We start from the raw sequence: 23,917 nt of genomic DNA on the forward strand, positions 1-23,917 counted from the left end.
AGGGAGAGTATAAATACTCGGGCATGGGCCCAGCTTGCACAGGACATTCTTAACAGGAACTAGTGAAGGACACAACTAGACCTCCATGTTGTAAAACAGTTGATTAAAGCTTTGTTTAACGCTTAGACCAAGTGCCTAGTAGTTTTCTTACGTCAAGCATCACCTGCAAGCTCCCCTCCAAGTCACACACCATCCTGACTTGGGAAATATATCGGCCATTCCTTCATCGTCACTGGGCCAAAATCCTAGCACTCCCTCCCTAACAGCACTGTGGGAGCACCTTCACCACACGGACTGCAGCGGTTCAAGAAGGCAGCTCACCAGCACCTTCTCAAGGGGCAACTAGGGACGGGCAATAAATGCCGGCCTTGCCAGCAGCGCCCACATTCCAGGAACGAATATTTAAAAAAAGGACACTGCTTCGACGGTGGTTTACGGTAGTAAATGTTGTGGCAGTAACGCCCCAGCAACCAGTGGCTCGATTTATTATTTGCTTTTATTTAATTGCTTAAAGCTTGGGTTTCTTTTGGTGCGTGAAAAGTTAATGTTGGATGAGTTTAAAAAAAAAATTCCTCCCCATGCTAAGCAGTGGGTAACTTTTGAAAGCGGGTACCAGCATTGTTTCTAACAGGGGAAGTTGAATAATCAGAGATATATAAAAAGGACCTGACCCAAGGGAGTGATTTAAATGCTCAGTCATTAAACATTTACTTGTTTAATCTCATGCTATTTGTATCTTGGACCACCCGAAGCCTTTCAGAGACTCCATTTTCCTCCGTTTTTCCTAACGCTGCTTCTCGTTTCACTTATTCTTGAGCCTCGGCCAGACGCCCCACCTTCTCCACCAGCTGTTCAAACTAGGCAAATTAAATCAGGGTGTTTTAATCTGCTTCTTAGCGGGGAGCCCGAAACACACAGGCCTGCTCACTGGATCGGCACTTAACCGTTACCACCTTGCTCAGAGAGGCCCGTGACATAGGAGTGCGTCAAATGGAAACTGCAGGCTCGGCAGCGTGGCGATTGTGTGACTAGACTGGTGTCAGCCGTGGCTCGGTGGGTAGCACTCGCCCGCTTGAGTCAGGAAGTTGTGGGTTCAAGTTCTACTTCAGAGACTTGAGCACAAACTCTAGGCTGGCACTCCAGTGCAGCACTGAGGGAGTGCTGCACAGTTGGAGGTGCCGTCTTTCGGATGACGCCCCTCACCCTTTCAGGTGGACGTAAAAGATCCCGCGACACTATTTGAAGAAGAGCAGGGGAGTTCTCCCTGGTGACCTGGGCCAATATTTATCCATCAACCAACATCACTGAAACAGATTACCTGGTCATTATCACATTGCTGTTTGTGGGTCCTTGGCTGCCGCGTTTCTTACACTCTTCTGCTTCTTCTTAGGCAGTCCCTCGGGACCGAGGATAACTTGCTTCCACATTAAAAATGAGTTCGCAGGTGACCCATGAGTCCAATGTGGGACCTACAGTCTCTGTCACAGGTGGGGCAGATGGTGGTTGAAGGAGCGGGTGGGTGGGGTGCTTGGGTTGACTTGCACTGTTTGCGCTTGGCTTCCGCTTGCTCCCGGTGAAGAGACTCGAGCTGTTCGTCGCCTTCCCGGATGCTTCTCCTCCACTTTGTGCGGACTTGGGCCAGGGATTCTCAGGTGTCGGTGGGGATGTTGCACTTTTTCAAGGAGGCTTTGAGAGTGTCCTTGAAACGTTTCCTCTGCCCACCTGGGGCTCTCTTGCCGTGTCGGAGCTCCGAGTAGAGCGCTTGTTTTGGGAGTCTTGTATCGGGCATGTGGACAATGTGACTCGTCCATCGGAGCTGATCTAGCGTGGTCAAAGCTTCGATGCTGGGGATGTTAGATTCAGGAGATGGTTCTGTGATAGTAGATTGGCGGTTAGGATCAGATCAGCCATGATCTTATTGAATGGCGGAGCAGGCTCGAGGGGCCGATTGGCCTACTCCTGCTCCTATTTCTTATGTTCTTATGTTGGCCTGAGCAAGAACATTGACGTTGGTGCGCCTATCCTGCCAATGGATTTGCAGGATCTTGCGGAGGCAGCGTTGGTGGTACTGCTCCAGTGCTTTGAGGTGCCTGCTGTACATGGTCCATGTCTCTGAGGCATACAGCAGGGCGGGTATCACTGCTGCTCTGTAGACCATGAGCTTAGTGCCGGGTTTGAACATAAGAACATAAGAAGGTCCTGGTCTTCAAACACTCTCTTCCTCAGGTGACCGAAGGCTGCACTGGCACACTGAAGGCGGTGTTGGACTTCGTCACCAACGTCTGCCCTTGTTGACAGTAGGCTCCCAAGGCCTTGTTGTGGATTTTGATAATCGAGGGGCAGTACTGTGTGGCGGGGGCAGGTTGGTAGAGGACCTTTGTCTTACGGATGTTTAGTGTAAGGCCCATGCACTCGTATGCTTCGGTGAAGGTATTGACGATGGTTTGGTGTTCGACCTCTGAGTGTGCGCAGACGCAAGCTTTGCCTGCATACTGTAATTCGATGACAGAGGATGGGATGACCTGGCATCTGGACTGGAGGCGACGGAGGTTGAACAGTTTCCTGTTTGTTCTGTAGATTAGCTCCACTCCAGTGGGGAGCTTATTGAGGGTGAGATGGATCATTGCAGCCAGGAAGATCGAGAAGAGCGTTGGTGCGATGACACAGCTTTGCTTGACCCCGGTCCGTACGTGAATTGGGTCTGTGGTGGATCCGTTGGTCAGGATCACGGCTTGCATGTCGTCGTGAAGCAGGCGGAGGATGGTGACAAACTTTTGAGGGCAGCCGAATTTGAGGAGGACACTCCATAATCCCTTATGGTTGACAGTGTCGAAGGCCTTTGTGAGATCAAAGAAGGCCATGTACAGCAGTTGGTGCTGTTCCCTGCATTTCTCTTGTAGTTGACATGCGGTGAAGATGATGTCCATTGTGCCCCTTAGTGGGCGGAATCCGCATTGCGACTCTGGTAGGAGCTCATCGGTCACTGGGAGAAGGCGATTGAGGAGCATTCTTGTGCTGACCTTCCCTGTGGCAGACAGCAGGGAAACTCCTCTGTAATTACCGCAATCGGACTTGTCACCTTTCTTGAAGATGGTCACAATTACGGCATCTCTGAGATCCCCTGGCATGCTTTCCTCCTTCCAGATAAGAGAAATTAGTTCATGAATTCGCCCCAGTAGTGCTTCTCTGCCATACTTTAGTGCCTCGGCGGGGATTCCATCTGCTCCTGAGGCCTTGTTCTTCAGTTGTCGGATGGCCTTTTCACCCTCATGCCAGGCTGGAGTTGTGCTGAAATGGTGGTGGGCAGCATACTGCGGGATGGAGTTGAAGACACTCGCGTCGAAGACAGAGTCTCAGTTAAGCAGGTCTTCGAAGTGCTCTTTCCAGTGGGCACTGACTGCCCTTCTGCCTCTTGATGAGTACCTCTCCGTTCTTGGCCCGCAGTGGGGTAGGACCTTGGGTGCTTGGGCCTTAGGTGGTCTTGACTGCGCTAAAGAATCCACGCACGTCGTGGTTGTCGGCTAGCTGCTGGATCTCCTGCGCTTTCTCCACCCACCATCTGTTCTTTAGGTCGCGAGTTTTTTGTTGGACCTTGGCCTTCAGGCGTCTGTAGAGCTGCTTTCTTGCTCTCGAGTTCTGTTGCTGTTTCCAGATCAGGAATGTCTTGCGCTTGCGGCTTATTAGCTCCTGTATCTCCTGGTCGTTCTCGTCGAACCAGTCTTGGTGTTTCCTGGTTGAGTGACCGAGCGTCTCTTCACAGGTGCTGATTATGGAGGCCTTGAGTGCAGACCAGGCGCTGTGGACACTCTGGCCTAGAAATTCGTTATAGCCGCGTTTGGGGCACTAGTCCTGGCGATGCGCAAAGTTTAGCGCCAGGCGCAATTTAGCGCCACCTAGCGCGATATTGGGTTGCAGCACCCCTAAAGGTGATTGCGGCGCTAAATCAGGCGATGCACGCTACTCTTAAGGCGCTAACCCGGCGGCGCAACCCAATTTCGCGGAATCGGGGCGCAGCGAGGGTGCTGTCAATAATCACTTTCCCTGAGACACACTGGCGCCGGACAGCTCTTAAAGGGGCAGGTCAATTGGCATCACCAGACACACTCACTGCCTTGTAGGCCTTCAAAGCGGTGGGAGCCTACCTGTGGCGCACCAGCCTAGCAAGACATGGAAAGGGTGAGGCAGAGGGCAGAACGCCTCACTGATGGGGCATTGGATGCTTTGGTTGGCGCAGTGGAATCAAGGTCAAGGAAGATGGTCGGAATGTGATTTATGTTTTGGACAGTCTCCCGGGTGTGAGAGGCAGTTATGTGTCAGTGTATTAGTTTTGCTTTCTGTTGCCATAGCTTTCTCATGTTTGAAGGAACCACATTTTGTGTAATGAAACACTTTCTTCATTTACAATGGCCATGCCTGCTATTTACATGCATCTTGCCCTTCACAGGCTTGGGGGTATCAGACCGGTTCCATTCCTGTTCTTGGAATGGCAGCAAGCATTCCGTGAGAGGGGCCTAGAAGCTACTTCTGATCAGCCGCTGACGCGCAGCCTGAGAAGAGCCGCTCACGTAGAAGTTCAGGCCAGCAGGCATCTTCTCAGCCACCGACAGAGATGTCCTGCACCTTATCTGAAGCTGCAGATCTGGCTGAAGCAGCTGGCACAGCTTAGTCACCACCTCCTTTCTAAATCGCAGCCTTCTGACACACTGCTCCTCCGACATGTTCATGTAGGAAAACTGCTGTCGGAAAATCCTGGCAGCGTAAGGTCTGCTGTGGCGACGTCTGTTGGCCCTCCTTCATCTGGCCATGCCCGCCCCCCTCTCCCAGCGTCTCAGTGCCCTTTCCAGATGATTCAGCAGCAGGTCGTTCCCCTCCAATGCAGCCCCCATAATAAGTGCCCACAGGAAGGTTCCCCGTTGTCAAGGCTCACCAACAGCAAGGTGATGGTCAGAAGGCTGAAGATCGTCTGCCTGCGCTGGCTCAGTGGTCAAATGGCTCTCAGTGTGCAGCTCAGCAACTCTTTGTAGCTCTCGAGGAAGTTGTGCTCCAAAAATGGCTGCCGGTTTTAAACCACACCAGTCCCCTTTAAATAACGCTCCTCCAGCCCGAGAGCGACTTGGTAAGGTCCAGGTAAGCTGTCACTATTAGCGGCAGGTGCTACGGAGGGGGGCGCCACTGAATTTCCGGTCCGGGGCGCCCAAAAGGCGTTGCACACTCAAATGACGTCATAATCAGCCTGCGCCCATGAGCGGGCGCTAAGATTTAGCGCCGGCGCTAAATGCATGCTCAATATGGGGCTAGGCGCCTTGCACCCGCCCGGAAATTGGCTAGCGCCCCACTTCTCGGCCTCTTTAGGCCTTAATCGGTGGCGCTAACAACCAGATTTCTCCCCCTCTGTGTCTCTGAAACAGATTACCTGGTCATTATCGCATTGCTGTTTGTGGGTCCTTGGCTGCCGCGTTTCTTACATTACAACATTGATGACACTTCAAAGTACTTCATTGGCTGTAACAGCAACAACTTGCAATTATACAGCGCCTTTAATGTAGTAAAATGTCCCAAGGCACTTCACAGGAGCGTTATCAGACAAAATTTGACTCTGAGTCCCCATAAAGAGAAATCAAGTCGTGAAAAGCGCTATATAAATGCAAGTCTTTCTTCAGCAATCCAGGGACTTGGGCAAATAATCCAGAGAACGCTAGTTCACATCCCGCCACAGTAGTTTGAGAACTTGAAGTCCGATTTTAAAAATGCTGGAAATTAAAAAGCTGGTATCGGTAAAAGTGACCATGAAGCTGTCGGATTGTCGTAAAAATCCAACTGGTTCACCAATGTCCCTTTAAAGAAAGAAAGATTTGCATTTATATAGCGCTTTACAGCCAACGCATTCACTGTTGTAATGTAGGGAGAGAAACCTGCCGTCTTTATCTGGTCTGGCCTATATGTGACTCCAGTCCCACCCCAACCTGGTTGACTGTTACCTGTCCTCTGAAGTGGCCTGGCTACCCTCTCGGTTGTATCAAACCACTTATAGCGGTTCAAGAAGGTGGCCTACCACCGCCTTCTCAGGGCAAGTGGGGATGCGCGTATGTTGCCAGTCCCGCCAACAAATAAAAAGAAATGGTACATTGGTTAAGCGGAGGATAGCTCTTTATTTTCCCAGTTCGGAAGGGGTGGGGCACATAGTTGGGACAATTTGCTTGGTGGAACTGACCTGGCAGAACTTGATGGTGTCAGCTAGTCCTGTGGAATGGGGAAACATGAAGGTTGTTGGACATCTTTTCCATTTCCATTATAGACTTGTTGGGGTCGTTTTTAACTCAGCCATGAGGCGGGCTTTGAGGCGTGTGGGGGGTTAAAATTGCAAAAACAGGGGGTCGGGACCCCCCTGTCTGATTCCTGACCCCGAGCCTTAACCCAGGCGAGTCTGATGGTCCCGAATCAGTCCCGCCTCCAATGGGCGGGACTGGTCTTTAAGGCCCTTAATCAGCAATAATTGGCCTTTATAATCCCATTTTAACAGGCCCTTGCATTTTTAACCCTTTTCCCACGTAAAGCACGCCTGGTGGGGATCACGCCTGTGAAACCTGGCGTGAACACTATTGGCTGGCTGACTATCAGCTGCAGGTCAACCATTAAAGAGGAGATTTGATCAGTCATCATTTGCAGGTGGCAGGACTTTGTTGTTTCAGGCCTGGGGCAACTTTTACCAGGCTTAACCACACCTGTGGAAGGTTGGAGCCTCACACACATCTCCAGTGTGACCTCCTGGGAAACCCCGCTCGCCACCTTCACTCAGCGCTTCCTCAACGGAGGCATATACCAGAAGCATGGGAGCTATTTATTTCCTTCCCTTCTGGGCATTAGATGAGCTCGAACACCACCGCAGCACCAGCAGAACCAGGAACAGCAGCAGCAGCAACAGGAGCGTCAGGCTGCTGCTCACCCACCTGAAGCTGCACAGGCCAGAAGGGGCCAGCGCTTGGAAGTGGCTTGAGAGCACCTTGCTGCACATCAGGGGGGCCACGGGGACCCGTTTCTGCACTGGCAGTCCTACTCAGAAGGACTTCCATGAAGGTCTGGTTTCTATGTTCAATAGATGCCCATCGCTCCTCAAGAGATGTCATTCTATTCTGAACACTCACCATGTTTTCCATACCCTGGCGACTTATCTCCTCCATGGAGGTTGCCATCCTTTCCATGGTGATGTGTTCATGCACCAATGACTCCACAAAGGCTCTGCCCATGTTCGCTATGGACTCCTCCATTCGCTCCACACTCACATCGACCCTGGAGACAAAACCTGCCAGAGACTCCTGCATCTTTTCCTGGAGTTCCAGCCCCGCTGATCTTATGGATTGACCCAGAGGCAGAGGGTGGACATGCTGCTGAGCCAAGCTGGCAGAGTCCTGCGCCCTCCGACTAGCATTCTCCACTGCTGTCCCTGTCTCCACAATCTCCTGATGCTCACTTGTGAGCTGTGATACACCAGGTGACAACACTACTCTATGTCCCGAAGGTCCCACTGAGGTGTGAGTGTCTACGCTGGTGCTGGGTGCGCTGAATTCTGCTGACGCTGCGCCCTCAGAGGTTGCAGATTCCTCTGAGGACTCTGGAAGCTCAGGCTCTTCCTCCTTGACAGTGGGGATGGGGGCTCTCGATGGTCCTGTGGGGGAGTAAAGGAAAGAGTTAGAGATGTGAGGTCAAGGTTACATGCACATTGCATATTGCAGATGATCATAGGTCCATCTGTTATAGCTTCAGAATCATTATCAGCGACTCATGCAATGTCAACGAGAGAGATGGAAAACTATTCTGTCACCAGCTTCCTGTGATGCACCCGTCTGTCCGTCCCCCACTTGCGCATCATCCTCCAGTCCTACGATCTCCAGGACCGCCTCCTCCCAGGGGGTTAGGTGGGCTACTGATGGTGGCCCTCCTCCTGTCCTTGCTCGTTCTCTTTTATTGTGAGCTCTCTTTTCCTGAAATGAGGGAGACAAGTGGAGTTTGAATGAGAATGAAGGAGTGAGTGTAGAGAATCCATAGCATAGATGCTTAGAAGGAGACAAAGATGGAGTGAGGTGGCAAGACCAAGGGCCCTTCCTGTGTGTTAGTTGTTTTCATAGCATCAGAGTGATAGGGAGTGTGAGGGCTGCATCGCCGAATAGTTAGGCGAATGTGAGCATAGAGAGAGAGGGAATGGGTAAGGGCGCATGGATGTCAGTGTCAAGTGGGATGTGGAGGAAGAGATTGCTAAAGCTGAGTGCTGGTGAGGAGAGGCAATGCAGATCAGATTGAGAGTGATGGGAACTTCATACTCACTTTTCCAGTGTGCTGAAGGTCATGAAATCTCTTCCTGCACTGTATCCAGGTTCTGCGGGTAGCCGATAAGGAGCTGAGCTCCTCTGCCACTTGCAGCCGCGCAACCTTTGTCTGCTGGGGAGGCATCTTCCTCCCTGATGAAGGGAAGAGCACCTCCTTGTGAGCTCTTGCTCCCTCCACTAAAGCCTGCAGGGCAGCGTCGTCAAAACGGGATGCAGACCTCGGTCTTTCTCTTGCCATTCTGCTTCCAGCTCAGTGTATCAGCAAATGCCAAAAGGTTGGCAGCCTGCAGAAGAAGCAAGGCTTGTTGCAGAGGAACCCTCTGGGGGAGGGTTTAAACTAAAATGGCAGGGGGTTGGGAACCTGAGCGGGGAGACAGGAAGGGGAACAAGGATAAAAGCAAAAGACAGGATGGAGAAAAACAAAAGTGGCAGGCAGAGAAATCAAGGGTTTAAATCAAACATGGCCACAGTAAATAATAATTCTAAAAGATCTAAGAGCGTTAAAAAAACAAGCCTGAAGGCTTTGTGTCTTAATGCGAGGAGCATTCGTAATAAGGTGGATGAATTAGCTGCGCAAATAGAGGTAAACGAATATGATATGATTGGGATTACGGAAACATGGCTCCAGGGTGGCCAAGGCTGGGAACTCAACATCCAGGGGTATTCAATATCCAGGAAAGTTAGGCAAAAAGGAAAAGGAGGTGGGGTAGCATTGCTGGCTAACGAGGGGATTAACACAATTGAAAGGAAGGATATTAGCTCTGATGATGTGGAATCTGTATGGGTAGAACTGAGAAATACCAAGGGGCAGAAAACGTTAGTGGGAGTGGTATACAGACCTCCAAACAGTAATGCGGAGGTCGGGGATGGCATTAAAAGGGAAATTAGAGAAGCGTGCAATAAGGGCACAGCAGTTATCATGGGTGACTTTAATCTACATATAGATTGGGCTAACCAAATTAGTAACAATACTGTGGAGGAGGAATTCCTGGAGTGTATACGGGATGGTTTCCTGGACCAATATGTCGAGGAACCAACTAGATATCAGGCCATCTTAGACTGGATATTATGTAATGAGAAAGGATTAAATAGCAATCTTGTTGTGCGAGGCCCCTTGGGTCGGAGCGATCATAATATGATAGAATTCTTCATTAAGATGGAGAGTGAAATAGTTGAATCAGAGACTAGAGTCCTGAATTTAAATAAAGGAGACTACGATGGTATGAGGTGCGAGTTGGGTAGGATTGATTGGGGAATGTCACTCAAAGGGTTGACGGTGGCTGGGCAATGGCAAACATTCAAAGATCGCATGGATGAACTACAGAATTTGTTCATCCCAGTTTGGCATAAAAATAAAACAAAAAAGGTGACTCAACCATGGCTAACAAGGGAAATTAGGGATAGCATAAGATCCAAGGAGAGGACATATAAATTGGCCAGAAAAAGCAATAAACCTGAGGATTGGGAGCAGTTTAAGATTCAACAAAGGAGGACAAAGGGATTAATTGAGAGGGGGAAAATAGAGTATGAGAGTAAGCTTGCAGGGAACATAAAAACTGACTGAAAAAGCTTTTATAGATATGTGAAGAGAAAAAGATTGGTGAAGTCAAGCGTAGGTCCCTTGCAGTCAGAATCAGGGGAATTTATAATGGGGAACAAAGAAATGGCAGACCAATTAAATACATACTTTGGTTCTGTCTTCACAAAGGAGGACACAAATAACCTCCCAAAGCTGTCGGGGAACATAGGGTCGAATGAAAGGGAGGAACTGATAGAAATCAGTATTTGTAGCGAAATGGTGTTAAGGAAATTGATGGGATTGAGGGCCGATAAATCCCCAGGGCCTGATAATCTACATCCTAGGGTACTTAAGGAAGTGGCCCTAGAAATAATAGATGCATTGCTGGTCATCTTCCAAAATTCGATAAGACTCTGGAACAGTACCCATGGATTGGCGGGTAGCTAATGTTACCCCACTGTTCAAAAAGGGTGGTAGAGAGAAAAAGGGGAATTACAGACCAGTAAGCCTGACATCGGTAGTGGGGAAAATGCTAGAGTCCATTATAAAGGATGTAATAGCAGAGCACTTGGAAAAAAGTGACCGGATCGGACAAAGTCAACATGGATTTACAAAAGGTAAATCGTGCTTGACTAATCTACTGGAATATTTTGAGGATGTAACTGGTAAAATAGATAAGGGAGAACCAGTGGATGTGGTGTATCTGGACTTTCAGAAGGCTTTCGATAAGGTCCCACATAAGAGATTAACGTGTAAAGTTAAGGCACATGGGATTGGGGGCAAGGTATTGACTTGGATAGAGAACTGGTTGGCAGGCAGAAAGCAAAGAGTCGGAATAAACGGCTCTTTTTCCGAGTGGCAGGCAGTGACTAGTGGGGTACCGCATGGATCAGTCCTTGGACCCCAGCTATTCACAATATATATTAATGATCTGGACGAGGGAACTAGATGTAATATCTCCAAGTTTGCAGACGACACAAAGCTGGGTGGGCGTGTGTGCTGTGAGGAGGATGCCGAGAAACTCCAGTATGATTTGGACAGGTTGGGTGATTGGGCAGAAGTATGGCAGATGCGATATAACGTGGATAAATGTGAGGTTATCCACTTTGGTGTCAAAAACAGGAAGGCAGATTATTATCTGAATGGCAATAGATTGGGAGAAGGGGAAGTGCAACGAGACCTGGGCGTCCTTGTGCACCAGTCGCTGAAAGTAAGCATGCAGGTGCAGCAGGCGGTTAAGAAGGCAAATGGTATGTTGGCCTTCGTAGCGAGAGGGTTTGAGTACAGGAACAAGGATGTCTTGCTGCTGTTGTACAGGGCCTTGGTGAGACCACATCTTGAGTATTGTGTGCAGTTTTGGTCGCCTTATCTGAGGAAGGATGTCCTTGCCATGGAAGGAGTGCAGCGAAGATTCACCAGGCTGATACCTGGGATGGCAGGAATTACATATGAGGAGAGATTGGGTCGATTGGGCTTGTACACGCTGGAGTTTAGAAGAATGAGAGGGGATCTCATTGAAACTTATAAAATTCTAACAGGACTGGACAGACTAGATGCTGGAAGGATGTTCCCGATGGTCGGGGAGTCCAGAACCAGGGGGTCACAGTCTAAGGATAAGGGGTAAGCCATTTAGGACAGAGATGAGGAGGAATTTCTTCACCCAGAGAGTGGTGAACCTGTGGAATTCTCTACCACAGAAGGCAGTAGAGGCCAATTCATTAAATATATTCAAGAAGGAGTTAGATATATTTCTTAAGGCTAAAGGGATCAAGGGATATGGGGAGAAGGCAGGAACAGGGTACTGAATTTGGATGATCAGCCATGATCTCATTGAATGGCAGAGCAGGCTCGAGGGGCCGAATGGCCTACTCCTGTTCCTATCTTCTGTGTCAGACCCTAAATGCAGCAACAATAATGACGTCATATTATGGGACTTTCTGACTGGAAATACTCATTTGCCAAGGGTTCCCACACGTTGGAAATCAATTGGCCAATTGAGTTAAAATTGCATCAATCTCACACACCCATTTAGATTCGTGTGGGAAACACCAAATTCGGGGAACCCGACAATTCCCCGCACCTGAGTTAAAATTGAGCCCGTTGTGTTTAAAATGTGCGAGAGGCTTTTAGCTCGCTGCTCGTTTCAGTTTCTCGAGCCAAATGTTGAACCTTGAAATAGAAATTCTGAGGTTTGTTTGAACAGCTGTTGGCTGACTGAGTTCCCTAGATAGTATTATTTCTTTTTATATGAATTCTCGGGATGTGGGCATCGCTGACGAGGCTGCCAATTACTGCCCATCCCTAAGTGCCCCGAGAAGGCAGAGATGGGCCTTCTTCTTGAACCGCTGTTTGCTAGGCAGTTAAGAGTCAACTGGAGTCACATATAGGTCAAGCCAGATAGGGACGGCAGGGTTTCCTTCCCTAAAGGACATTCGGGTTTTTACAGCAATCTTAATGGCCACTTTAACTGATATCAGCTTTTTATTTCCAGATTTTTAAAACTCAGTTCAAACTCTCAAACTGCCGCATATTCTCTGGATTATTCGTTCAGGCCTCTGTGTTACTGGTCCAGCCAGCCATGTTCCTTTACTGATGTGGTTCTGACTGGTCAGTTATACTGGACATCAGTGCACTTAGTACAGGAAACTTTCTGGTATCCGGCACGGACGGGACCGACGTGTTGCTGGTTCATCAACAATTCTGGATAACCGAACGCTATAGTAAAAGATACGGAGCTCAGAGCTCCGTATAAAGCAACAAACCCTGTTGCAGCTTCAAAACAATCGGCACAAGTTGCAAGCATCTCTGTAGCTTAGCAACAGCTTCAGCTACACCCTTGCACAGCAACAAATGGAGCAAAAAAAGAAACTAAAAGTAAAAAAAGTTACCTGAACCGACTCCTGAATTTTGCCGGTGGATAGAGCGTTCCGGTTATTTAGGGGCCGGTTAATCGAAAGTTTCCTGTATGCTACAGACTTATAAAAGCAAGTCTTAAAGAATACTAATGACTAGCAAGTCCATTACAATATTTGTAATATTTATTTATATTTTACGTGGGAATATACAGGACCAGAAAAGACCATTATGCTCCATCTGGACAGTTACATAGTCAGGAAACACAATACCATACACTATTTCCTATACCCCCTCTGTCATCTCTTTCACAAAAAAGGATTTATCTCCTCATTGAACTTGCCAACGCTAATTGTTTCCACTGACTCCCTGGCCACCCCCCACTCTCCATTTAAAGTAGTTCTGTCTAAATTGTCTACTCATTTTCCCTCTTCTGAGTTTAAGGCCCTGCCCCCAGTTACAGAGTTTACCCAGGTCTCAGTCTGGCATCGCTTCTATTTTAAAATTCTCATCCTTTGTTTTCAAATCCCTCCATGACCTTGACACTCCCTATCTCTGTAACCTCCTCCAGTGCTACAATCCTCTGAGATCGCTGCGCTCCTCCTATTCTGGCCTCTTACGCACCCCCCCCCCCGATTTCCTTCGCTCCACCATTGGCGGCCGCCCCTTCAGCTGACTCTGCCCTAAGCTCTGGAATTCCCTCCTTAAACCTCTCCGCCTCTCCCTCCTTTAAGACCTACCTCTTTGACCAAGTTTTTGGTCACCTGTCCTAATATCTCCTTTTATTCTTTTGTCCGATCGCAGCCCTGCCTCCGATCTATCTTTCCAGTTTTGAAGAAGGGTTCGACCCGAAACGTCAACTCAAATTTCTGTCCACGGATGTTGCCTGACCTGCTGAGTTTTTCCAGCATTTTCTGTTGTTATTTCTAATATCTCCTTCTGTGGCTTGGCATCAAATTTTGTTTGATAATCGCTCCTGTGAAGCGCCTTGCGATGTTTTATCACATTAAAGGCGCTGTATAAATGCAGGTTGTTGTTGATTTTATCTCGACACATACCGTTAGAGTGCAGTTTATCAATACCCCATAAGAATTTTGAAAAGTTTAAGGCCTCTCCTGAGTCGCCTTGCTAGTTCTAGCATTAAAATTGGTGGCTTCGCTCAGAATTATGTGTCTGTCCCTTAGCGTCCTATCCCCAGGCATCAGTTTAGATGCCCTCTGTACTGGCTAAAGAACCAGAGACGAGATGAGGAGAATCTTTTTTACGCAGCGAGTTGTTGTGATGTGGAACGCGCTGCCTGAAAGGGCGGTGGAAGCAGATTCAATAGTAACTTTTAAAAGGGAATTGGATAAATACTTGGAGGAGAAAAAAAATGCAGGGCTATGGGGAAAGAGCAGGGGGGGAGTGGGACTAATTGGATCGCTTTATCAAAGAGCCGGCACAGGCACGGTGGGCCGACTGGCCTCCTTCTGTGCTGTAAGATTGCATGATTCTACCCTCTCCTAATCTGGCATGTCTGCCAATTGTATGGTGACCAGACATGGTGGGGGCCGGGCCAGTGATTTAAGCAAGCTGGCTATTACTCCCGAGACTTCTCCCCTTGGCTGGACAACTCATGTTTGCTTTTTATTTCACTTGATATTTATAAAGCAATTTCTTTGCTCTATTCTAGTATTAAAAAAAAGATATATCATTATAGTCTTTTCAGATTGATGTTAAAATATTTTATCAAAGTTATGTTTACATATGGCTTTTATTGGCACAAAGAAGTCCTATTTAGTTCAAGGCGGCGTTACCTCAACCCAGTTCATGCACTTCTGACCGTGGTTCTGGAGTCAAACAAAGGCCAAGTCAATCTGTCACGTCCCTGTCCATTTAACAGGGAGTTTTGTTGTTAGATGTGATCTATGGGGAAATGGGCTGGAAGATAACAGTAGCAGGGGCAGACAAATCATACAGCTCTTATCATTCTTGCGGGTTTGCATTTCAGTTCAGGAGAAAGGGAAAAACAATGTTAACATGTTGACTTTGCACTTCTGAAAAATAATTCTGCACTTGTCTGATTGAGGGACAAGAGGTCATTGTAGTTTCTGGATGGTTTGCCTGGCTCCCTGCCATTGTTTTTGTGGAAGTGTTGTGTGGAGTATTGTTATGAACTCCCTTTCACAACTGTTTTGGGCACTTTAAACTCTTTTATTTCAAAATCTGAATTCCTGTACCCTGGCACAGACCCTTGTTCGCTCAGAATTATGTGTCTGTCCCTTAGTTTTGTTTATCAGATTAGCACTTGCGGTGCATTCTTCCACACGTGGGAACCCAATGTTTTTTTTTCCCAAACGTTTCTGTGTTGGGGAGGGGGGGAGGGCCCTGCAAATATTGATACACTCCTGAGAAGCCCCTAGCAAATGTAGACGCACTCCAGGGCACCCACTGAAAGTATTGGCATTGCTTCCAGGGCTTCCCCCCCCCTCATAGAAACATCGAAGATAGGAGCAGGAGTAGGCCATTCGGCCCCTCGAGCCTGTTCCGCCATTCAATGAGATCATGGCCGATCATCCTAATTCAGTACCCTGTCCCTGCCTTCTCCCCATATCCCTTGATCCCTATAGAAACATCCCTGCAAATATGGAAATGCCCCTGACCATTCCTGCAAATATTGAGGACCTCCCCGCTCCCCCCCAATGGCAGTTGATGCTAGGTCAGTTGTTAACTTTAAATCTGAGATTAATAGATTTTTGTTAACCGAAGGTATTGAGGGATTTGGGAGAAAGGCGGTTATATGGAGTTAGGTGACAGATCAGCCATGATCTCATTGAATGGAGGATGGAGGAACAGGGGCTAAATGGCCGACTCCTGTTCCTATGTTCCCTGCAAATATCATGCTCTTGGGGACTCTCAAATATTGACACATTCCTGGTCACCTCTGTAAATGCTGACAACTGCCTAAGGTCCTCCTAAGGATATGAGCATGCTCCTGGTAACTCCCTGCAAATATTAATACACTCTTGGTGATCCCTGTCCTAACTTCTCAGAAATGGTGTCATGCACCCCCGCACTCTCCCTCCCCACTGAAGAGAAACATTACAGCAACTTTTTTATTTCATTTGCCTATGTATGGCAACAGAAAATGAAATGGACAAGTGAAGACGTGATAATTATTATGGCACGAAGCATGAAAACCACAGCCAGCCTTGGCTCAGTATGTAGCACTCTCGCCCCTGAGTCAGAAGGCCGTGAATTCAAGTTCCACTCCTGAGACCTGAGCACAAGATCCAGTCTGACACTCCCAGTGCAGTGCTGTGGGACCTTGCCATGTTCAAATTGGCTGCTGCGTTTCTGACATTACTGTTTATGGGACGTTGTTGGCGCAGATTGGCTGGCATGTTTGTCTAAATAACAACAGCCACTTTACCTCAAAGTAATTGCTTCACTTTGAACAAGCCAGCTTTGAGGCCCTACCAGTGCCATACGAAGCCGACCACTAGTAAACGCAGGAGCTCAGTGTCAGCCGTGGCTCGGTGGGTAGCACTCTCGCCTACCTGCCTTTTGAGGCAGCAGGTCGTGGGATCAAGTCCCACTCCAGAGACTTGAGCACAAAATTCGAGGCTGACACTCCCAGTGCAGTACTGAGGGAGCGCAGCACTGTTGGAGGTGCCGTCTTTCGGATGAGATGTTAAACCGAGGCCCCGATTTCTCTCTCAGGTGGACGTAAAAGTTCTCATGGCACCATTTCGAAGAAGAGCAGGGGGAGTTACCCCCGGTGTCCTGGGCCAATATTTATCCCCAATCAACACAAAAAATACAGATTATCTGGTCGTTAACACATTGCTGTTTGTGGGAGTTTGCTGTGTGCAAATTTCCTACATTACAACAGTGACTGCACTTCAAAAGCACTCCTTTGGAAGGTCCTGAGGTCTATTTACAACAACAACAACAACTTGTATTTATATAGCGCCTTAACGTAGTAAAAACGCCCCAAGGCGCTGCACAGGAGCATTTTAAGACAAAGAAATTTGACACCGATCCACATAAGGATAAATTAGGGCAGATGACCAAAAGCTTGGTCAAAGAGGTAGGTTTTAAGGAGCGTCTTAAAGGAGGAAAGAGAGGTAGCGAGGCGGAGAGGTTTAGGGAGGGAATTCCAGAGCTTAGGGCCTGGGTAACAGAAGGCACGGCCACTGATGGCTGAGCGATTATAATCAGGGATTCTCAAGAGGGCAGAATTAGAGGAGCGCAGATATCTTGGGGGGGTTGTGGGGCTGAAGGAGATTACAGAGATAGGAAGGGGCGAGGCCATGGAGAGATTTGAAAACCAGGATGAGAATTCTGAAATCGAGGCGCTGCTTAACCGGGAGCCAATGTAGGTCAGCGAGCACAGGGGTGTTGGGCGAACGGGACTTGGTGCGGGTTAGGACACGGGCAGCTGAGTTTTGGATGACCTCAAGTTTACGTAGGGTAGAATGTGGGAGGCCAGCCAGGAGTGTGTTGGAATAGTCAAGTCTAGAGGTAACAAAGGCATGGATGAGGGTTTCAGCAGCGGATGAGCTGAGGGAAGGGCAGAGTCGGGAGATGTTACGGAGGTGGAAGTAGGCGGTCTTTATCATGCTGCGGATCAAATATGACACCAAGGTTGCGAACAGTGTATTTATATTTACAAAAGCAAAATACTGCGGATGCTGGAAATCTGAAATAAAAACAGAAAATGCTGGAAACACTCAGCAGCTCAGGCAGCATCTGTGGAGAGAGAAACAGAGTTAACGTTGCAGGTCGATGACCCTTCGTCAGAACTTCACGAAGGGTCATCGACCTGAAACGTTAACTCTGTTTCTCTTATTTATATTTATTCCTCAACCAACATCTCTAAAACAGATTATCTGCTCATGTGTCACTTTTTTTTATATTCATTCATGGGATGTGGGCTCAGCAGGGTCCCACAGACAGCAATGTGACAATGACCAGATAATCTCTTTCTTGGTGGTTTTAGTTGAGGGATTAATATTAGCCAGGAAACCGGGGAGAACTCCCCTGCTCATCTTCGACATAGTGCCATGGGATCTTTTATGTCCTCCCGAGGGAGAACAGACGGGGCCCGGGTTTAACGTCTCATCCGAAAAAAGGCACCTCCGACAGTGCAGCACTCCCTCAGCACTGCACTGGGCGCGTTAACCTAGATTATGTGCTCTCAAGTCTCTGGACTGGGACTTGAACCCAGAACCTTCTGTCTCAGAGGCGAGAATCACAGCTGGCACCTGTAGGAAAGAAGGTGTGCTAAATCTAGAAGAAAAGATTAGCTAACGTGGGGTTTGAGCCAGGAGAATACGGTTAAAGGGAGGGAGGAGGAGTTCCAATGATTTGGGGTCCTGATACAGAATAAGGTAGAATTAATTTCAGCACAGTAAGGATGACCATTGGAACACTCAACTGGTCCTTTAGTCTTCTTCTTAGGCAGTCCCTCTGAACCGAGGATGACTTGCTTCCACATTAAAAATGAGTTCGCAGGTGACTGATGAGTCCAATGCGGGACCTACAGTCTCTGTCACAGGTGGGGCAGACGGTGGTTGAAGGGGCGGGTGGGTGGGGTGCTTGGGTTGACGCGTGCTCCTTGCGCTGCCTGCGCTTGGCTTCCGCTTGCTCCCAGCGAAGAGACTCGAGGTAGTTCGGCGCCTTCCCGGATGCTTCTCCTCCACTTTGTGCGGTCTTGGGCCAGGGATTCCCAGGTGTCGATGGGGATGTTACACTTTTTCAAGGAGGCTTTGAGGGTGTCCTTGAAGCGTTTCCTCTGCCCACCTGGGGCTCTCTTGCTGTGCCGGAGCTCCGAGTAGAGCACTTGTTTTGGGAGTCTCGTATCGGGCATGTGGACAATGTGACCCGTCCATCGGAGCTGATCGAGCGTGGTCAAAGCTTCGATGCTGGGGATGTTGGCCTGAGCGAGAACACTGATGTTGGTGTGCCTATCCTGCCAATGGATTTGCAGGATCTTGCGGAGGCAGCGTTGGTGGTACCTCTCCAGTGCTTTGAGGTGCCTGCTGTACATGGTCCATGTCTCTGAGGCATACAGCAGGGCGGGTATCACTGCTGCTCTGTAGACCATGAGCCTAGTGCCGGGTTTGAGGTCCTGGTCTTCAAACACTCTCTTCTTCAGGCGACCGAAGGCTGCACTGGCACACTGAAGGCGGTGTTGGACTTCATCGTCGATGTCTGCCCTTGTTGACAGTAGGCTCCCAAGGTATGGAAAGTGGTCCACGTTGTCCAAGGCCTTGTCGTGGATTTTAATAAGCAGGGAGCAGTACTGTGTGGCGGGGGCAGGTTGGTAGAGGACCTTTGTTTTATGGATGTTTAGTGTAAGGCCCAAGCTCTCGTACGCTTCGGTGAAGGTGTTGACGTTGAATAGTTGAGTATTCAGATGGGCGTCATCTTCGGTTTCCAGCGCCGTGTTGCTATCACTTTTGCAGAGAGTCAGCAGGTCATGGGTTCAAGCCTCTCTCCGGGAGCACGTAACCTAGACTGACACTTCAGTACAGTAGTGAGGGAGTGCTTCACTGGCGAAGTTGCCATCTTTTGGTTGAGATGTTAAACAGAAGACCCTTCCTCACCACTGAGGTGGATGCAAACGACCCCATGGTAATGTTCAAATAAGAGCACAGGAGCTCTCCCATTGTCTTGACAACATTAGTCCCGCAATAATCATCGACAAAACAGATTAATTGATAATCTTTTAGGTGCTGTTTGTGGACCCTTGCTGTACACAAATTGGCTGCTGCCTTTGCCTACATTATAGCAGTGACTACATTTCAGAAAGCAGTTCATTGGTTGTGCGGCATTTTGAAAGCTTATGAAATGCGCTGGCTCTTTATTTTATTTGCCGCATTAGGAGCTCTGCTACATTTGTTTGGCTGTGGATTTTTGTCTAATGCACTCAGGGGTTGCAGGCAGGCCAGCAGAATCTACAGTAAACTTGTTGTAGAAATGCATTATTATTGCTTTTTTCTTTAGGCCCATCATCAGAGGAACCTTGATACCATCGTTTCTCAGCAGCACAAGGTCGGAACTGGGAAGAAAGGGAAGAAAGATGGCGGCATTGGGTCTGACGCGGAGGTGGATAGTACCAGCCCAATGTCTGAGCAGGATTCGGGAATCTTGGATGTTGAAGATGAGGAGGATGAAGAGGAGGTAACTGATTATCCCTCAAGCTATTTTGAAGGCAGACAGTCTTGTGTCGACACCTTAGGGTGAGATGAAGAGGGGTGGGAGGAGGCTTGTGTGGAGTTTGGTCGAATGGCCTGTTTCTGTGCTGTGCATTCTATGTCACAGAATCACAGAAACCCCACAGTGCAGATAAAGGCCATTTTGGCCCATCGAGCCTGCACCGACACATATTCCACCCGATCCCCGTAACCCCTGCACCAACACATATCCCACCCTATCCCCGTAACACTAAGGGTCAATTTATCATAGCCAATCAACCTAACCTGCACATCTTTGGACTGTGGGAGGAAACCGGAGCACCCGGAGGAAACCCACGCAAACACGGGGAGAATGTGCAAACTCCACACAGACAGTCACCCGAGGCCGGATTCGAACCCGGGTCCCTGGCGCTGTGAGGCAACAGTGCTAACCACTATGCCACCGTGTCCAACCTTTGCCTCTGAGCAACTGCCTCTGAGCAACTGTTAAATGTTTTAGCCCTTGTTGTTTCAATTAGGGGACCGACCTAACGTTGTGACTGGTTTTACAAGTTAGAATATGTGCACATTTATTTGTTCTTGGGTTGAGGGCTGCATTAATTGACCATCCCTGGTTTCTCTAAGAAAGTGGTGGTGGGCCTCCTTCTTGAATCACGACATGCCAACAATCTGCTTTAGATCAACAATACCAGAGATCAGAGAAGCTTAATTTGCCCGTGGGGTAGTTGACATCTGGAAGTGGCTCCCACACCTGAGCTGTGTTAAACTCCTTCAAGAAGAGAACCGGGTAAATATCTGGTTTCAGAATAAAGTTAAAGATCATCGGGATCAGTGTAGATAGAAATACCCAAATACTTCATTGAGCACATTGGTGCCTCTGGTGCTGTAATCAAGGAGCTGCCATCATAGAAGATAAGAGCAGGAGTAGGCCATTCGGCCCCTCGAACCTGCTCCGCCATTCAATGAGATCATGGCTGATCATCCAAATTCAGTACCCTGTCCCTGCTTTCTCCCCATATCCCTTTAGCCTTAAGAAATATATCTAACTCCTTCTTGAATATATTTAATGAATTGGCCTCAACTGCCTTGTGTGGTAGAGAATTCCACAGGTTCACCACTCTCTGGGTGAAGAAATTCCTCCTCATCTCTGTCCTAAATGGCTTACCCCTTATCCTTAGAAAGTAATTCTGTGGAAGACGAGTTGTGGAGATGTTGGAATAGTAAAGTATTTTTAAGCTTTGCTTGATTAGGAAAGAGTTCATTTGTATTTATCTCGTGCCTTAGGTCAGGTGTGTCAGCCGTGGCTCAGTGGGCAGCACTCTCGCCTGTGAGTCAGAAGGTTTTTGGTTCAAGTCCCACTCCTGTGACTTGAGCACAAAAATCTAGGCTGACGCACCCAGTGCAGTGTTGAGGGAGCGCCGCACTGACGGAGGCACCATCTTTCAGATGAGACGTTAAAACGAGGCCCCGTCTGCTCTCTCAGGTGGATGTAAAAGATCCCATGGTGCTATTGGAAGAAGAGCAGGGGAGTTATCCCCGGTATCCTGGCCAATATATATCCCTCAATTAACATCAATAAAACAGATTATTTGGTCATTATCACATTGCTGTTTGTGGGAGCTTGCTGTGCACAAATTGGCTGCATTCCTACATTACAACAGTGACCGCACTTCAAAAGTACTTCATTGGCTGTAAAGCGCTTTGGGAAGTCCTGAGGTCGTGAAAGGCGCTGCAGAAATACAAGTATTTCTTTTTTTTATCACATGCTCAGGACACCCCAATCTCACAGCCAAAGAATTACTTTCTAACGTATAGTCACTTGTTACGTAGACAGGCACGGCAGCCAATTTGCGTATAGCAAGATCCCACAAACAGCGATGAGAGAAATGACCATCTTTTGGTGGTATTGGCTGAGGGAGAAATGCTGGGCAGGGCACGGGAAGCACTTGCTGCACTTGTTCGAATAGTACCACGGATGTTTAAAAGTCACCTGAGCAGGAAGATGAAGCCTCAATTTAATCTTGCATTTGAAAGACGCAACACTCCCTCAGTAATAAGTGTCTGCCTGGATTTATGGTCAGATCTTCAAGGGGCTCTTGAACTCCACAACCTTTTGATGAAGCAAGTGAGATCGCTATTGACAGAGGTGAGGGTAGGGATCAGGGAGTAGTTTTGCAGAAGATTCCCTCAGAGTAAATTAGTTGGGTAGAACCCATGATAGCGTCTGTGGGGAGATTGGATTCTATGTCTGGAATTTTTTTTGCCTGTTCCATTCTTGTGTAACATTCAGAGAAGCTGTTGGATCAGAAGCAGGCTTCATGACTTAACATTTTTATAGGAGCAGGAGTAGGCCATACGGCCCCTTGAGCCTGCTCCGCCATTCAATAAGATCATGGCTGATCTTCTACCTCAACTCCACTTTCAAGCCCTATCCCCATAGCCCTTGATTCCCTTAGTGTCCAAAAATCTAGCGATCTTAGGATTACATCGGATATACGGCACAGAAACAGGCCATTTGGCCCAACCAGTCTATGCCGGCGTTTATGCTCCTCCTGTTTTCCTCATCTAATTCTATCAGCGTAACCCTCTATTCCCTTCTCCCTCACGTGCTTATCTAGCCTCCCCTTAAATGCATCTATACTATTTGCCTCAACTACTCCCTGTGGTAGCGAGTTCCACATTCTCACCATGCTCTGGGTAAAGAAGTTTCTTCTGAATTCCTATTTGATTTCTTGGTGACTATCTTATATTGATGGGATGAGATAATAACAATTGATAAAGAGGAGGTACTGGAAAAACTGGCTGTACTTAAAGTAGATAAGTCATCAGGATCAGATGGGATGCATCCTAGGACGCTGAGGGAAGAGAGAGAAGAAATCGCGGAGGTACTGACCATAATCTTCCAATCCTCCTTAGAAACGGGGGGTGGTGCCAGAGGACTGGAGAATTGCAAATGTTACACCCTTGTTCAAAAAAGGGTGTAAAGATAAACCCAGCAACTACAGGCCAGTCAGTTTAACCTCGGTAGTGGGGAAACTTTTAGAAACATTAATTAGGGACAAAATTAACAGTCACTTGGACAAGTGTGGATTAATTAAGGAAAGCCAGCATGGATTTGTTAAAGGCAAATCGTGTTTAACCAACTTGATCGAGTTTTTTGATCGGGTAACAGAGCGGGTTGATGAAGGCAATGCGGTTGACGTGGTGTACATGGATTTCCAAAAGGTGTTCGACAAAGTGACACATAATAGGCTTGCCAGCAAAGTTGAAGCCCATGGAATAAAAGGGACAATGGCAGCATGGATACGGAATTGGCTAAGTGACAGGAAACAGAGAGTAGTGGTGAACGGTTGTTTTTCGGACTGGAGGAAGGTATACAGTGGTGTTCACCAGGGGTCGGTTCGAGGACCACTGCTTTTCTTGATATATATGTTAATGACTTGGACCTGGGTGCACAGGGCACAATTTCAAAATTTGCAGATGACACAAAGTTTTGAAGTATAGTGAACAGTGAGGAGGATAGACAGGCTGCTGGAATGAGCGGACACGTGGCAGATGAAATTTAATGCAGAAAAGTGCAAAGTGATACATTTTGGTAGAAAGAATGAGAGGAAATATAAACTAAAGGGTACAATCCTGAAGTGGGTGCACGAACAGAGAGACCTGGGGGTATGTGTGCACAAATCATTGAAGGTGGCAGGGCAGGTTGAGAAAGCAAATAAAAAGGCTTCTGGGCTTCATAAATAGAGGTATAGAGTACAAAAGTGTGGAAATTATGATGAACCTGTAAAAACACTGGTTCGACCCCAACTGGAGCATTGTGTCCAATTCTGGGCACCACACTTTAGGAAAGATGTGAAGGCCTTAGAGAGATTTACGAGAATGATTCCAGGAATGAGGGACTTCAGTTATGTGGATAGACTGGAGAAGCTGGGGTTGTTCTCCTTAGAGCAGAGAAGATTGAGAGGAGATTTGATAGAGATGTTCAAAATCATGAGGGGTCTGGACAGAGTAGATAGAGGGAAACTGTTCCCATTGGC

General features: G+C 48.0%; 1 protein-coding gene across 2 annotated transcripts in view; it reads left to right on the plus strand.

Annotated features, from left to right (window-relative positions):
- Nucleotides 1-23,917, plus strand: part of LOC147123782 (exocyst complex component 6B-like) — an 860,046-nt gene that overhangs the window by 320,904 nt on the left and 515,225 nt on the right. For both annotated transcript variants that reach the window (XM_085975948.1, XM_085975954.1), the window contains one exon: nucleotides 19,687-19,863. In XM_085975948.1, coding sequence (XP_085832074.1) covers nucleotides 19,687-19,863 — 177 coding nt within the window. The remainder of the gene's footprint in view (nucleotides 1-19,686; nucleotides 19,864-23,917) is intronic.

Source organism: Somniosus microcephalus, chromosome 2, assembly GCF_052327205.1.
Source record: "Somniosus microcephalus isolate GS21.2 chromosome 2, FLI_Smic_1.0, whole genome shotgun sequence".
Classification (NCBI taxonomy): Eukaryota; Metazoa; Chordata; class Chondrichthyes; order Squaliformes; family Somniosidae; genus Somniosus; species Somniosus microcephalus.